General features: G+C 28.0%; 1 protein-coding gene and 1 long non-coding RNA gene across 2 annotated transcripts; one reads left to right on the forward strand and one right to left on the reverse strand.

The window, feature by feature from the left end:
• Window positions 1-7,925: 7,925 nt before the first annotated feature.
• Window positions 7,926-9,143, forward strand: LOC130826026 (uncharacterized). Its single transcript, XR_009046995.1, has 3 exons — window positions 7,926-8,024; window positions 8,122-8,214; window positions 8,994-9,143. It is a non-coding gene; the product is annotated as an uncharacterized LOC130826026 (long non-coding RNA).
• An 873-nt stretch (window positions 9,144-10,016) lies between these two features.
• Window positions 10,017-11,122, reverse strand: LOC130826027 (uncharacterized). The gene is made up of 4 exons (XM_057691499.1): window positions 11,005-11,122; window positions 10,789-10,926; window positions 10,502-10,693; window positions 10,017-10,404 (listed from the first exon to the last, which is right to left on the reverse strand). The coding sequence occupies exons 2-4, from the start codon at window positions 10,873-10,875 to the stop codon at window positions 10,243-10,245; spliced, it is 441 nt and encodes a 146-aa protein (XP_057547482.1). The 5' UTR covers window positions 10,876-10,926; window positions 11,005-11,122; the 3' UTR covers window positions 10,017-10,242.
• Between the last annotated feature and the right edge of the window lie 6,330 nt (window positions 11,123-17,452).

Genomic DNA, 17,452 nt, shown 5'->3' on the forward strand with positions numbered 1-17,452 from the left:
GTGTATATGAGTATGAAGAAGTATAAGTATGAATGTAACCGTTTAAGGCATTGTATAATTTGGAATGTTGTGTATAACTTGAATTATTGTGTATAACTCATCTGCGTTTTGTAAGTAATTTATCCTTTTTCTCAAAAATGTTTTAAAATATTCATGGTATATATCAAAATAGTTTGTGCTATGTGAATCTAAGTTTATAATTCGAAGTTTGTTTTTGTTGTGGATTAAATCATGGGTTGTGCTTTTATGGATTGTTTTTGTTATGTGAATCTCATTTGAAATGTTGGTAATTTTAAAGTATTGTGCTTTTATGGATATATGATATAAGTAAGAATTATAGTATTGTGCATGTATAAGTATAAATTTTAAAGTTTAAGGCATATTGAAATTGTGTTGTATTTGGTTGCAAATTGTAGTAGTTGTATAAGTATGAATTTTAAAGTTTAAGGCATATTATTTTTGTTGTATTATTAAGCTTGGTGTGCACAAAAAATTTCTTATGTGTGTTTTCTGTAACTACAGTGTTAGATTGCGTTCCTTGACATATATCAAGTTATCGATGAAATGAAGGACAAGTTAGATCGTCGCGTTTCAACTAAATTTTGTGTAAAATATAAGTAGATTCACTAGTGGAAAAAATCTTATTTGCTGTATGACATTTGCTGCGGTTTTTTCTTAACGCAACATTAAATGACATGAAAAAACGAGGGAAAAAAAGTTACAATATATGCTGCGGTTCCAAAAGAACCGCAACATATAAGGTAATTTTTTTTTAAAAAAAAAAAAAAAAAATACCTTATATGTTGCGGTTCTTGGAAAACCGTAGCATATAAGGTATTTTTTGTTTTTTAAAAAAAATAAAAAAATACCTTATATGTTGCGGTTCACAAAAAACCGCAGCATATATGGTATTTTTATTTTTTTTTTTAAACGCGCCTCTATAGTCTTCGTGAATACGCATTAGCTTAAATAATATTGTATTCTCCTAAACCCATAAAAAACCCTCTGCTTCTTGTTCTTCTTCATCGTTCTTCATCATTCTTCATCATCTTCTGCTTAAACCCATGAAAAATCTGTTGCTTCTTCATCGTTCTTCGCATACATTCTTCATCATCTTCTTCGTTCTTCGTTGTTCTTGTTCAACCCACGAAAAATCTCCCATTGTTGTCTTCTTCAAGTTCTCAAACCCACGAAATTTGGGCTTAGTTCTTGTTCTTCTTCAAAGTATAATTTTTTAAAGTTTATTTAAGTTGTTCAAGCTTAATTGTGTTTTAGGGCTTTTTTTTTTTTTTATACTAATTTTGATTTTTTTTTTCATTGTATAGGTTACACAACCCAAAATCCACGAAAATTCAAGGTATAACTTTCATTTTAATTTTGTTTGATATTTTTGTGTGTATATATTTGATGTTATAATTAGTTTGTTGTTTATTTTTTAAGTTTTACATTTTTTTAAGTTCTTCAAGTTCTTAATTTAAGTTTTTTAAGTTGTTTAATTTTTAAGTTTTACATTCTTTTCAAGTTGTTATAATTAGTTGTTAATTATTTTGATATGTGTGGTTTGTTTTCTTATGCATGTAGTTTGTTAATTAATTATGTATGTACTTTACTTATGTATGTATGTAGTTTAATTAATTATGTATGTAGTTTACTTATGTATGAATAATCACAATAATTTAATTATGTATGTAGTTTGTTAATTAATTAAAATATTCATAATTTGAATAATTAATTAAAATTAATTTGTATTAACTTTGTTTTGAATTAATTAATCACACTTAGGATGACAAAAAATCGTTCTTGAATCTATGGAAGCATTGAATCGTCAGAATTTATTAATAGCGTATTAGAATTTTGTAGTATTGTCGTTGAACATCATGTTAGGACGGGGAGAGTTGGTTTTTATTGCCTATGTGTCAAGTGTGGCAATGTATCAAAGGTAGTTAGTGTTGATATTCTTAGAGAGCACATACTTCGACGTGGGTTTAGGCCTCAATATCATGTTTGGTTTTAGCATGGTGAGGAGGGACTTTACAAAGAAAAAAGTGTTGAGGATGTCAATAATGTGGATGTCAATGAGGATGTAATTGATCGTGTTGATGGGTATGAGACAGATGAAGAGAATGTCAATGATCGATGTAGATTGTATGAGATGATGGAGGAAGTCGAGGATGAGTTAGAAAAACGTCCTCGTGTGATGCTTTCTGAGGGAAATGAACTTCCAAAATCGACATATTATGCCAAAAAGCTCATGTGTCCTTTCGGTTTAGAGTACCATAAGATTCATGCGTGTCCGAATGATTGTGTATTGTATTGGAATGAAAATGAAAACTTAGAAGAGTATCCAAGAGTACTACTACAAGCCGTGAAGAACGTTGGAGTCGAAAATATATATATATATATATATATATATATATATATATATATATATATATATATATATATATATATATATATATATATATATATATATATATATGAAACCATTTCACGGTGAGATGACCTTTTTTCAAAATAAGAAGTCTATAAGTTTAAAGTTTTTATTATTAGGCTATATAACTCAAATATGAATTTGTAATATAATGAACTAGATTTACAAGAATTTTGTTTTTGTTAGGAGACCATAAAACTGATCACTTGTGTTGTTGTGGCCCTGTCTATCAATGCAAAATCTACCCTACAAGTGGGCCATTTCTCATCCCCAACTACTCAAATTAACTATGTCATCCAAGACTTCCCCACCCTAGCCATTCATATGTGTATATTCCTTATCTTTTTTTCCTTTTTATATTTTTTCTTCAATAAAATAAAATTATATAAAATGAAATCATAGACATTGTGAGACAAGCAACAAACAACATACAATGTGATTTTAAGATGAGAAGTGGGTAAGAAAGTAACATAAAGATGATGTTCATTGTCTATTTTCACCTAAATTGATGGAAAATGAAAGAAATTAACTCTTTTTTTTTCTTTCATTATTTTTATTAATAGAGTATATAATATATATTTTAGAATCTTGATCAATCTCTGCAATTCAAATACTCTATATTATAATCATCTTTGTTAAGATATAAATCGGAATTTGAGTTTTTAATACCTTGTCTAAGGATCAACTCAACCTAGTATACAACAATAATGTCAAAGCATTAATCTTAAGAGATTAAGGTACACTACGTTATCCAATAAACTAGTTGTTGTCCACATGAATTCTCTTTGTCCATTATTCGTTTTGATTTGTTAACTTCAACATTTGAATCTATGTTCTTCATATCATTTTCCATTACTACGTTCCTTGTCAATTTCGAAGTTCCTCGCTCTCTTTTACAATCCGTTGAGTTTTAATGTTTTTTTTTTATCTTTTGCTATTGGTTAGCTAAAATCACGTGATTGTGTTTATAATACAAAGGCTAAAATAGTAAATACATTATATGTCTTATCATTAATTTATTATCCTTTATTAATATGTAGGCTGTGAATTTCGTTTGGTCCATGCTTGGTTAGCTTGACAAATTTAATTATGTACATAGGCACTAGGTCGTACCCCCTTATGAATAGCTTTATATATAGTTTTTTGTATATAATGCTTGTATTAAAAGAATATGCTACTAGATCTCATGATTACTTTAAGTTTTTAAATATTCCATGTTTAAAATTGTGGAAATCCAATTATTTGTGAGCTTATATTCACAAATATAATGCTACTACTCGATCAAGTACTACTATTTGGATAAATATATAAAAGAAATATTAAAATTCAAAAAATATAAGAATTTAATTTAATATTTTTTAAAAAATAAAATTTTTTGTCTATGATTTATGGAGGTACAATTCATCATAAGTTCATAATGACAAAAAAGAAACTTGATCTATTATATATTTTTAAAGAATTATTAACTATTTTAAATAAGATGACATCTCTTTTTTTATTGTTTATTTCCTTTGATTTGCTTGGTGTACTTTTGATCATAAGATCACTAGAGCTTACCCTCATTAGAGCTAAATAACCCTTATTAAATTTGAGTCTAATTTAAATGATTGTAATCCTATTGTTATTGTTATTATCATTGTTTAAAAGGTAAAACTTCAATATTCTTTTATTGAATTTTAAATAATATTGGCAAAAAAAAACTTTAAAAAACATGTTTTTGTTAGTAAAAGTATCATAAAATTACTAATAATCGTGCATTCTAATAGTTTTTAACATTTATATATTTGAAAAGGTTAAAGTGAGGTAATTAAAATTTATGATAAATTTAAGTATATCTTTAAATTTTTTTTTTTTCTTGCATAGGATTATTGGTCTCAGACTCACATGTGTTCATATAGAGGTATATTTCCAAGACTCTTATCTTAGAATTTTTCCTTAGTTTTGCTTAGAGGATTTTTCATTAAATGTCTAGAACGAATTAGATTTTGAGTTTAAATGTTAGTTGAGTCGAATTACTTTTGATTTGTGTGCTTAAATTCAGTTCAATATTTAAATCATTTTATAATCTGATCTAGTTATACTTAAATTCGAATCAATTCTCAAATCGAATTCAATTTAAACTGACTTTAGTTTTACAATGAAAATTTATGAATTAATCATCAATGTGAAATAAAAAATGTAAGATGCATGTCCTTCTAAGTTCTTACTTCTTAGATCACAACTCACAAGCTAGATAGCCTAATTGGTCTTTGATTGAAGGTGGGCGTTAACAATTCTTAGGAGTGAGATCATTATGTTTTTGGTTGGCTTGTTTGGTCAAAGAAAATAATTAATGATAATTCTTCAAGTTAGGTTTATTTCTTTTTTAGAATAATATATATTTCGTATAGTGATATATTATTCATCTATCAAGAAGGACAAAAGCAAAAACAAAAAAAAAAAAAAAAAAAACAAATCCATTCACATAAATAATACTCATTCAAATCATAATTTTTGCTCTTTCTTGAATAAATAGTGGCATGATATATAATTAGTGTCATATATTGTATAGGAATACAGTAAACCCTTTCATATTTAAATCGATATATAAACTTTAAACAAAAGGCATAATATAAAAAAAAAAACATTTTAAAACGATATATATTTTTATTGGATATATAATAAATTTACAGTGCACCAATTTTAAATTAAATGAGTTGCCATTTCTTTATTTCACCATTTTTTAATTTTAGACTATTTTTAATAGAGTTCATATGACATTCTTATTTACCAAAAGAATTATTTTTTCACTGTAATTCTAAATTGAACTTAATTTACCAAAAATTAATATGAATATAATTTACAAGTACACGTTTATATTTTTCATGTATCAAAAAGCAATTTGAATAAATTATAAGAAAAAAAAAGGAAAAACACAAAAAAAAAATATACTCAACAAATATCATTGAATTTTCATCTTGTCATAAATTGCTCCTTGATATGAAAGAAACAGACATAGATTAAAAGTTAATTTGTCCACATTATTTAGTATAGAAATTCCTTAGGCTTACCCTCCCTTAAGAAAAATCTTTTAAATCGGGTTTTGAAGCATATATATAACTTTAAGTAAGTTGAATTCTAATTTATTACTCAATTATAATTCTTTCTTCATCAAGCATTTTCAAAATAAAATAATGTTGAAATTCGCACATAAATATTAAAAATATACGTCTATATTCCACCCATATTGTTACCAAGAATTTTTAAGCTATCGATCTATGTAGTATAAAAAACAAGCATAAATAAACACTATTACTGTTTTGAATGATAAGTGTTAATGGCTTTAGATCTTTCAGTTGATTGCTAACTGATGGATTAATGGCTTTGGGTTATCATTGCGTAATGCATTGAGTTTTTCTTGAACATATATAGAATCACAAACTTTTAAATTAGGGCTTAATAACTTCGCTGATTTGACTAATTATGAGTTTAGATGTATTTACCTAGGGAAGAAGACGAAAACATTACTCTAATTTAATCATGGAGTTTTTATTTCCATTAATCTTGTGAAGACTATTTTGCTAATTTTATTCGCAAAGGCTATTTACGCTTATTCATAATTCTTACATATCTTCTACCAGAACATGATCAGGATTGCTAAATGTGTCACTCTCAACAAGGTAACATCAGGATCAAGGATGAAACATTCCTATTACTATGTTTGATCTTTGACATGAATGTTTCATGAGTTCATTTGGATTTGGTGCAGGTTTTTGGCATCTTTGGTTATACTAACGAAGACCACATTGGCAAAATATTTTTTCCAACAACTGAGGTACTTTCTGGTTGTATACTTAAATCTTGATGATTGTTATATCTGTGTTCATTGACGCATACCAGACATAAGATTTTTACAGCCATTGATGATATACCTATCAAAATAAACTGCAAATGGTAGACCAGAGAACTTATGGTAAACATTAGGTTGGTTCTTTAATTCTCAGTCTACACTATTGCCTAACAAGTTTTTTTGTTCTTCCGCAGTTGCTGCCTGATTTGTGCTATTGTTGGTTGCTGGTTGCTGCAGGTGTGAGCTGGTGTTAATACAACTGTGGAGGGATTCTGTTTTGACATTGTTTGATGCTGTTAGTGATGTTATTGTTAGTGCAGACTGCAGTTACTGCAGTTGTTTGTTGCTGTTTCTTTGTTTTGTTTGTTGGTGTTTCGTTGTTTTTTTGTTGGTTTTGTTGTTTGTTGTTGGCGTTAGTGGTGTTTCTCCAAGGGATGGGTTTTTCCCCCTCTCCACTTAGTTCGTTGGTTTTGTATTTGTACTCTTTGATAGTTAAGCTCCAGATTCGTATTCATTTTAGATATGATTTACATTTCTTTTATTTATTTTCTACTTTTTTGAATCTGTGTTTGCTTTTTGTTTGTTTGCTTTTCGGTTTTTATTTATTCTCATTATTGGGTTGGATTTTGCATTTTCATAACTTTCATTCATTTTTATCTATGTATTTGAGATTAGGGTTTTTACAGTTTCGGTTTTTGGGCATTCAAACGCTTTTTGGGATGGATTGTAAATTTTCCTACATTTCACCATTTTTACCATATAACTCCCGTATCCATGGTTATTGTAAAGAGCGTAGGATGAAAGAATTGAGGCTCTTAGTTCACCAGATCATTGCAAACAACATTGTCAAGTGAGATCTTGTTTGATTCATCTAATCGCATATTTTCATAATAAAATATCAACTTTTTTAATTTTTAATTGTGCATGATTCATCTAATCGCATATTTTCATAATAAAACAAAGAAGTATATATATACATATATATATATATATATATATATATATATATATATATATATATATATATATATATATGTATATATATATGTATATACATATATATATATATATATATATACATATATATATATATATATATATGTATATATATATATATATATATATATATATATATATGTATATATATATATATATATATATGTATATACATATATATATACATATATATAGGGGAGGGATCCAATGAGAAGGGGTATGAAAATGAGAAGGGTGAGAAGGATTTTGAGCCGTCGATTTCTCAAAGATCTAATGGTCTGGATATCAAGCCGGAAAAAATAGGACAAAAAAAAAAAAGCTAATTCGGTTTTTTTGAAGAACACAAGCGCCTTTCTCTTCCAAGCTATACTCTTCGAAAAACTTTCAAAACCTTCGAAAAACCTTCGATTTCTTCTGCGAAATCTTCCTCTTCTATTGAATTAAGGTATGCAAATTAGAAATTTACCATTTTATAGTTTTTATTTTTCGATTTGTTTTGATTCATTTCTTAGTTTTCGTTTTCTTCTGCGAAAATGTTCCTCTTCTCTTGATTACTTAATCTGCCAAAAATCTTCACTTGTTTTCGTTTTCTTATGTGTACCTTTTACAAATTCAGATTTGTTTTAATTGATTTCTTAGTTTTTCATTTTCGTTTTCGATTTAGTATCTTCAAAACTGAGAGTCAGATTTTCATTTTCGTTTTTCTTTGTTGATTTTGATTTACAGACTCAGATCTTGATTTGAATCTTCTTGTTCCCTTGAATTAAGGTATGCTAATTGAAGATTTACATTTTAAGATTTATGTATCTTCAAAACTCAGAGTCAGATTTTCATTTTCGTTTTCTTTGTTGATTTTGATTAACAGACTCAGATTGAGATACTATGGAAGATTTACAAAAAGTGCTTAATATGGAAGATTCACCAAAAACTTCCAACAATGAAAAAGAATTGTCAGAAGGTAATGTTATTATGTTCTTCAAAAAAAAAATACTAAGTTATGATTGTGCATATTTACTGTCTTTTTTTTGTAATTTGGAAAATCTTTGTTACCAAGGTGAATGCTACTATGTTCTTAGAAAAAGATACTATGTTGTGATTAAAAGTTACTATGACTGTGTATAGCTACTGCCTTCTTTTTTAAATTTTGGAAAAACTTTGTTTCAAAAAGTAAATGCTACTATGTTCTTAGAAAAAGATACTATGTTGTGATCAAAAGTTACTATGACAATGTATAGCTACTGTCTTCTCTTTTGTAAGTTTGGAAAATCTTTGTTGCCAAGGTGAATGCTACTATGTTCTTAAAAAAAGATACTATGTTGTGATTAAAAGTTACTATGACGATGTATAGCTACTGCCTTCTTTTTTAAATTTTGGAAAAACTTTGTTTCAAAAAGTAAATGCTACTATGTTCTTAAAAAAAGATACTATGTTGTGATTAAAAGTTACTATGACGATGTATAGCTACTGCCTTCTTTTTTAAATTTTTCAAAAACTTTGTTTCAAAAAGTAAATGCTACTATGTTTTTAGAAAAAGATACTATGTTGTGATTAAAAGTTACTACGACAATGTATAGCTACTGTCTTCTCTTTTGTAAGTTTGGAAAATCTTTTGTTGCCAAGGTGAATGCTACTATGTTCTTAAAAAAAGATACTATGTTGTGATTAAAAGTTACTATGACGATGTATAGCTACTGCCTTCTTTTTTTAATTTTGGAAAAACTTTGGATTGTTATACAGGGACTCAAACTCCAAGAACTATTACACAAGTTACCCCAAATGGTTCAACCCTGTGGATTCCTCATTGTGAGTTTGATAAAAAGCCATTTGTTGGTATGGCTTTTGAAAACTTAGAGAAAGCCTTAGATTTTTATGGTAAATATGCTGAAATTTGCGGTTGTAATTATTTATTCCTTTGTTGAAGCAAGCTCATACTTACTTGTTCACCTGTTAGCCCACATCTCTTAGTCTTTGTTGTTTAGTGCACTTTACCTCTTCCAGCCTCATAAATGGATTGTGCTGCTACTCCATGGGATCATTGACACCTTGTTTGGATAGCTTTTAACAAATGATGGAGTAAGAAAAGGTTGGGGAGGGGAACAATATAGAGGGATTAATCGTCATGGAATGCTAGTTTTAATATTATTTTGCTGCTACTTCCATCTCATACTACTGCTGTGCCTTACCATCAGCTTCATCTTGGAAAAATTAAAAGTTCATTAAGCCTATTTTTTTTTTTTCCCAATTTTTGAGAAATGTTTTTTTGAATAAAATAAGTCAAATTTCTCCCCATTCCCCCTCCCATCTTTTTTTGTTTCTCTTGATTCCATCTTGTATCTGAAGAAGGGAAAACATACTGCCCTTCTCTTCTCATTATATCTCTATCCCTAATAATTGTAATGACTTTGCATAATTGTATGTGATCAGGGAATTAGAGCCTAAAATCTTGATTTTGGCTTTATACGATGAGCATGCATTGAATTTTGTGGGTGGATTATTTTTCCCAAGCTAGCAGTCGGTAAATCAGTTGTAATGTTTATAATTTGTTTATACGTAATTGTACTTTGAATGGTTACCAAAATCGTAGTTCTTTGAGTTTGAAATTGAACTTCATACCTTAGGAATAGTTTCAGGATGAAGTGCTTGATATGATACTCAAGCAACAACAAAAATAATGCTAAAACTATAATTCCTACATGAACCAAAACAAAAATGCGAGAGATTGTTAGAAACAAATAGAAGAATTATACTACATTTGGCCCATCCAACCTAATGACACATAATTAGAAAGAAAATCAATGCTTGTGTAAACCTTGCTCTTGCAGGTTTAATACTTAATGTTTCAAAGTCCAATCACCATAATGTTTCAAGTCCTGTTAGCACTTTGGAGTTTGGACCTAAAGCCTAAGCCTAAGTGCCTGATTATCTACTATGTTCCATCAAATGTTTGTACAACTTAAAAATTCACAACTTCATCTTGTACTTCACATTAACGAATCTTTAATCTTCTGATAGAAACTTGTTTGGCAATGGAGCGTCTTTTATCCTTAAAATTGGACACCTCTTCTAAAACTGTAGATCTTTGTTTGTTCAAATCAGATAACAATAAAGATCCAGCAATCTTAACTCTTGCAACATGTCTCAATGGAGCCTACATAAAAAGAAAATACATTTAGTTTGAATCTTTTAATTAGAATGTCATTCAAAAAAATACATTTAAAGATAATATTAAGAAGAAAAATCGTAACTGCATTCAATATTGGACACTGGAAATCAACTGTTCCCTCGAAAAACAGCATGCTCATCATCATAAATACATCACTTTCAATGTTCGTCCTAGCAGTCATTTTCCAATCAGTGGGAACTCGTTCCATTTTCCATAATGGAATAACATCAGTAGCTTGCATCTTATCATCAAAAATTGTTGACAACAAATCTTTCTACAAAAGTTTCATTTAAATATTTATTAATAAATATTTCATAATCTTAGCAACATAGGCAAAAGGTTTTTCAGGATAATAAAATCTACACATACCATAGTGTCACCGAGCTTTCTAATTTCTTCTTCTGAAACAGCAGTATGGTTCACATTGTCTATCCATTGAACCATTCTTAACTTCATATTCAAAAGAAGTAAGAAGTACTGACTGCCTTTCAATATCGGAACAACAATCTGTATATTATATATCACAGAATCAATAAATATATCTAAAAAAAATAGTGACTAAAAATAATTTAAAAAAAATCTTACCAGATCAAACTTAGACAAATCAACTTGGTTGAAATCCACCCATTTGACCCAAGAATCACAAATTAAATCAATTTGTTGAGAACCACCATTATTATTAAAATCCAACAAAGCAAGCTGTAAAAATAAACAATGAAGTAACTAAAAATAATTCAAAATAAAAGAAAAGTTATTTAGAATAAAAATGACAAAAAACGTACACTAGAACTAGCACTAAAAAAGAACTTTTTTGAAGATTGCTTGTTCTTTTCATTTTCATTGAGCAATAAACACCAACAATCCACAACAGAAACATGAGTACACTTTGAGGGATCCCCAAGAGTATAAAACTCTTCCCTTTGAATCCTCAAATTGTCCTCATAATTCACGAGCAATTCACTGTCAAATAAAAGGAATAAAATAAGTATAATAAAAAACAAAAATCACAAAAAAAGAAAAACAAAAAAAAAAGACTCACCTATTGTCGAAACATTTATCTAAAACAAAACAATAGTCGACTGTTTCTTGAAGTAACGAACCAAGTGTTCTCATATATTTTTTGTTTGACTTCATCAGATGTGAAACATACGTAAATTTATCATTCACACCTCTGAAAGGAATGGAACACTTAGCCCTGCCATGTATCAATACATTCTCATAACCATGGCTTTCAAAAACAGTGACATTATTTGCCACATCATCAACAACTTGATCCAATTCAACCTCATCCACTACATCATCTTCAAATGCCTGATGCAAAACATCTACATCACCCTCATCAGCAACAAAAACCTCATTCACCATCCTGGGAATAGAGGTAACCCATTTAACCGTGTCAACTATCTCATCGATTGTATTCAGCACGGTAGGATTCATGAAAAAACTTTGGGTTTCAGAAAAAAGTGTGGATGAGGTAGAAGGAACATCAGGAAAAGGGACAGGAGGAGAAGAAAATGAACGTTTTTGTTCTAAGAACAACTTAATTTTCTCCATGTAAAACTCAGAGACAACTTGAGTGTCTCTCCTCATGAGCATCAGCAACTCACATATTTCCTACAAAAATAAGTAAAGATAAAGTTAAATGTTGTTCAAATTAAAAGTAACTATGACATTATAAAAAAAATACTATGTTATGATTATTTTCCAAAAGTGAATGCTACTATGTTCTTAGAAAAAGATAGTATGTTATCATTAAAAGTTACTATGACTGTGTATAGCTACTGTGTTCTGTTTTGAAATTTTGAAAAATATTTGTTGCCAAGGTGAATGCTACTATGTTCTTAGAAAAAGATACTATGTTGTGATTAAAAGTTACTATGACAATGTATAGCTACTGTGTTCTATTTTGAAAATTTGAAAAATGTTTGTTATACAGGAGAATGCTACTGTTTGATCATACTTACACTTACATCCTTAAAATGCTACTATGTATATCATTAAAATGTTATCATTAAAATGCTACTGTGTTTGATCATACTTAAAGATACAGGAGAATGCTACTGTGTTATCATACTTAAAATGTTTGTGATTAAAATGCTACTGTGTTTGATCATACTTAAAGATACAGGAGAATGCTACTGTATTATCATTAAAATGTTTGTTATACATAAATAAGTAAGATACTAAATCGAAAACGTTATCATTTTTGAAGATAGATAAATAAGTAAGATCATACTTACATCCTCAGCTACTTGGCGTATATCAGAATTACGCATTGCATTTAATGGCAAGTGAAACTCAATTTTATCATCGTCTTGCACTGTTTGATCTCTGAAGGGTTCTGCATTTACACTTGGTTGTCCAATATCAACGTTGTTCACCTTTAACCCAACAGCTTGACCATGCTCAAAAACCATCGTCTGACTCACGGGATATGTACTCAAAATTAAACCACTGCCAAAATGATTAGCAGATGTTTCCTCCTTAATTCTTTTTGACACATCCTTATCAGTCCAATGAGAGATAAGAGGTAAAGAGGATGGCAAAGAGATATTCTTGAATTTCAAACGAAGAAAATAAATTATTTCCAACAAAACGATGCATCCAGAAAAAAATTGCAACTTTCCTTTACGATATCTAACAACAGAGTCACAAAACTGATCAAGCACATACTTACACCAATTAAAAGAACTAATCTTATTCGGATCTACTATAGACTTTACAATCTTAAGGTCTATTGTTCTGTTTTGGGTTGGGGCTAAGAAAGAAGAAATAGCATGTAAAACAAAAAGTTGCTTGAACTCATCCCCACCATCAATCATCCTAGGGATCATTCGTTCAAGCAATTCTAACGGAATTGCTGCATTTGTATCTTCATAACCAAAAAAGGATCTAAATTCTTGTTTCAAGGGAAAATCAGGATTATACTTGTTCGCACACCTTGAAACTAATTCTACATCATTGTTTGGGTTCAGAGGTAGACAAAAAACATCATATACATCATGTTCAGAAATGGGACAGCACTTGAAAGAGTCTATTGAAAACATACAACTACCGGGATCAAAACAATCTACAAGCCAACCAAGCATTGCAGATGGATTTCTACATAACTTTAAATTAAGAAGGCCACCAAAACCAATCTCTCTCACTGAGATTTTTTGTTTCTCAGTGAATCCCTTCATCAATTTGATCAATTGAGAAGGTCTACTTTTTGTCTGGAATGTAGATCTCAACCTGCAACAACAAAAAAAATATACAATGTTCTTAGAAAAAGATACTATGTTATCAATAAAGGATACTATGACTATGAATAATTACAATGTTGATGACCTGGAATACTTTGTTGGAATTACAATTTTGGAATTCAACATACCTTACAGACCTTTGTTGTACATTATCAGTTTCCTCAGCTCTTCTCTTTCTTGTGTTGGAATTCAAATGTAAATTAGAAGTGGAGGGAATATCAACTGGAATACTGCGACCTCGTTGATGACCTGACTTCGAAGTTGACGAACCTCTTGTTTTTGCCATGACAACTAAAAAAAAGAGTGATAATCGAAGATTTAAAATACCAGAATTAAACCAAAAATAATATCAAAATGTTGACACTAAAAAAATCAAAACCCTAAAAATCGAATGAAAATGAAAAGTCGCAGAACAAGATGAAAATCGCAGAATGAAGATCAACAGAAATTAACCCTAAATATCAAATACCAGAGTAATATTCAAATAAACACCAAAAATCGAAGAAATAAACCCTTAAATCAAGAACGGTTGAGTTTTTATATACTAATTCAAGAACTGAAACAACAATACAAAACAAGCAAAAATGTCTACATTGTTGAGTTTTATTGAAGAAATACCTGAAATAAATTCCAAGAACGATTGAAGAACAATGAAAATGTCGAGATTCAAACGAAAGTAAAGCAGATTAAGTGTTGAAGAACGGGAGGAAGACGAAAATTCTTGAGGATGGAACGCGAAGAAAATGTCGAGAAAGTAAAGTAGGAGAGAGAAAAAAAAAATTCTTTATATATTGAACCGGTTAATCAATAAAAAACCGGTTCATATTACATGAAAAAACCAAAATGAACCGCGTGCAACTATGAAAAAATGCTAATTAAATCTGTCCGTTGATCAAAAAAATGAATGCTTTAGATTACTTCTCACCCTTCTCATTTTCATACCCCTTCTCATTTGATCCAAAATCTATATATATATATATATATATATATATATATATATATATATATATATATATATATATATATATATATATATATATATATATATATATATATATATATATATATATATATATATATATATATAATTTGTTTTACTAAAGTTTGAAGCTAAGTATCTTGATACTCTATAATATCAAGTACTCATTTATCACCATAGTTTAGTGGTTAAGATGTCACCTTCAAATTGATTGTGTTTGAGAGATTCTCAAAAAAGTTGTAAGAATTATATAGAAAAGGTTAAAAAAAGTTTAATTATTAAAGATCTCCTAATAACGGTCTCTTAAGTCATCAAATCTTGGAATTTCACTAATTTAATCATAAAATCCCTTAACATAAAATAAGGCATATTTTGTCATGCATCAATACTTCTTTTGTTCGATTTTCTTACGTTTTTCTTCTTTTTGTTTTATCTACTCCTATTTTTTTATTTTTTTTTGTTTAGGATCATCTTTTCACATATATAGTACTTTGACAATCCTACTTAATTTTAATTTTACACGTTAGGTAAAAATTTATAGAATATTTAAATTGATACAAATTTATTGACCCTTATTTGAACTTGTGTAGTTGTATGCATGACTTCTTAGAAAAGTTTTGTAATATTCTATATGATAAAAATACTAATTACATTAGTGATTAAAGTCAACTTCTACGACAAATTAAAATCATGTAATCTAATAATATAAATCGTAAAAATTGTAATCAGCATGTAAGCATTGATTTTACATAGTTGTAGTTTTCTGAAAGTGTTTTTTTTAATTAAAGGTAGCTTCTTTGAAAAAATTAAGTTGCTATTCCTTATCTAAATTAATTTAGATTTTTTTTAAAATAAGACATTTAAAATAGAGTAAAAATATAAAAACCTTAGAAAAATTTTAAAATTAGCCTTTTAAAAGTGATATATACTAGCATGCCTTTAGAAAACACAATTAAAATTTACAATGAAAGACCAAAAAAAAACTATATTTTTAGTTTAAATTGACTTACTTAATTGAAGAAATTTCCCATTTACATAGAAACAATTTATGAAAAGGTTTTCAAAAAGGTCAAAAACAATTTAAAACTAGCTAGGGTCTTCTATTTGTTTGTTGGATGAGAATCAAGATGATCTTTTAGTGGGTCAGCTTCTTTTAAAGTTTTAGTTGCATATGATATACATAGTGGATTATATCACTTTTTATACTAATCAATTAGTAAGACATTGCAATATCAATAATAGATATATGTATTTAAAAAAAAAAAAACCTATAAATTATTAAATTGTAAGGATATGATTAAATCTGAGAGAAAATGAAAAAAATATTTATGGATTAAAATTATAAAAATAATGAAAAAATATCTAAAATGGGAAAGCTGCAGAATTAATGACGGGACAAATTAAAATGAAATATGTGATAATTAAGCTCATCAATTAAATGATCTTTTATGATTGAGCATTATAAACATGTTCGAAAATATCGTTCTATTATATGACTAGAAAATGAGTTATTTAAGTGTACATCTCTATTCTCAACCTTCTACATCTTTCCAATTGATTTATTGGTTTAAGTCCAATCTCAACTAGTAGCATCCAAAGAAATCCAAATCACTTTGTCACATTATATTTATACACAATGTTATGAGATCATTTTTATTTTTGAGTTTGTCACATAAAATCGATGTGATTTATTTAGGTGAAAATGTGAAATCATTTTAGAATAATGGAACAATGTATTTATATTTTCAGAAAAATAAATAATAAATTAGATTATTAAATTTTATTTTTACTTCATAAAACACAAATATATAAAAAAAAAAATTTGCATTTTTCACAGGCTTTAATGTCAATATTTATCCATGTTTTGGAGACACAACTGTCTGCGATTGGATGTCTGATGTCTCCCATGAACCGTGACTTCGTTTTATTATCCATCAGTATAATGAAAAAAAAAATTTATGTTTTTTAAGCTCTAAAATTCAATATACAAATAATTATTACTTCTTATTAGCTTGCTTTAAATTCTTAAAAAAAAAAAAACAATTTGTGCTTCAATTTAACATCTTTTTATAATGATAATTGTTTATTGGCTGATTTAATTAAATAGTATTTAAAAAAGTTAACCTTTGATATATTAAATGTACGTCCTGGGTATAGTTTACTTAAATTTTAAATAACACGAAGATTAAGAAGTTAGATATAGTGGGTTAGGTTAAGCAAGTGATATGTATATTTGAAAATATAAAAAATAAAAGTGATAAAGTCATATCCAAAATTAAAAATTAAATAAAATTATTCAAATATATTAAAATAAAAAATAAGACAGATAAATCGAGCAATAATGACTACTCCTTCGTTCTTTATGTTCTACCCATACAATTTAGTAATTCTAACCAATTTTTAATATCCATGCCAATTGTTAATATCTTAATCTATCAACTAATATTCAAAGTAAAAAATGATAGAAGTTTATTTGGATTCCAACTCAAAAATGCATCAAATTTATTTGTTTAGACTAAAAAATGATAAAGTGTCCCCACTTAACAGCTGTTTATCATTAAAGAATTTTGTGTCCCTTAAGTAACTTTAATATTAATATTTCTAAAGTCATTTCATTTCTTTCTTTTCTTGTAATCTACTACTCAATATTTAGTCCTAACTCCTAGCCAATTAAATGAAGAGTTATTTATGATTTTTTTTTTTTTATGATTTTATAGAAGTACATGATTTTATGTTATTAACATAAAAATGACAGCATTTATTAATAGTTAATAGGGCATAATCATTGTCAAATCGACTATTCATGATG

The sequence above is a fragment of the Amaranthus tricolor genome, chromosome 10 (assembly GCF_026212465.1).
Source record: "Amaranthus tricolor cultivar Red isolate AtriRed21 chromosome 10, ASM2621246v1, whole genome shotgun sequence".
NCBI lineage: Eukaryota > Viridiplantae > Streptophyta > Magnoliopsida > Caryophyllales > Amaranthaceae > Amaranthus > Amaranthus tricolor.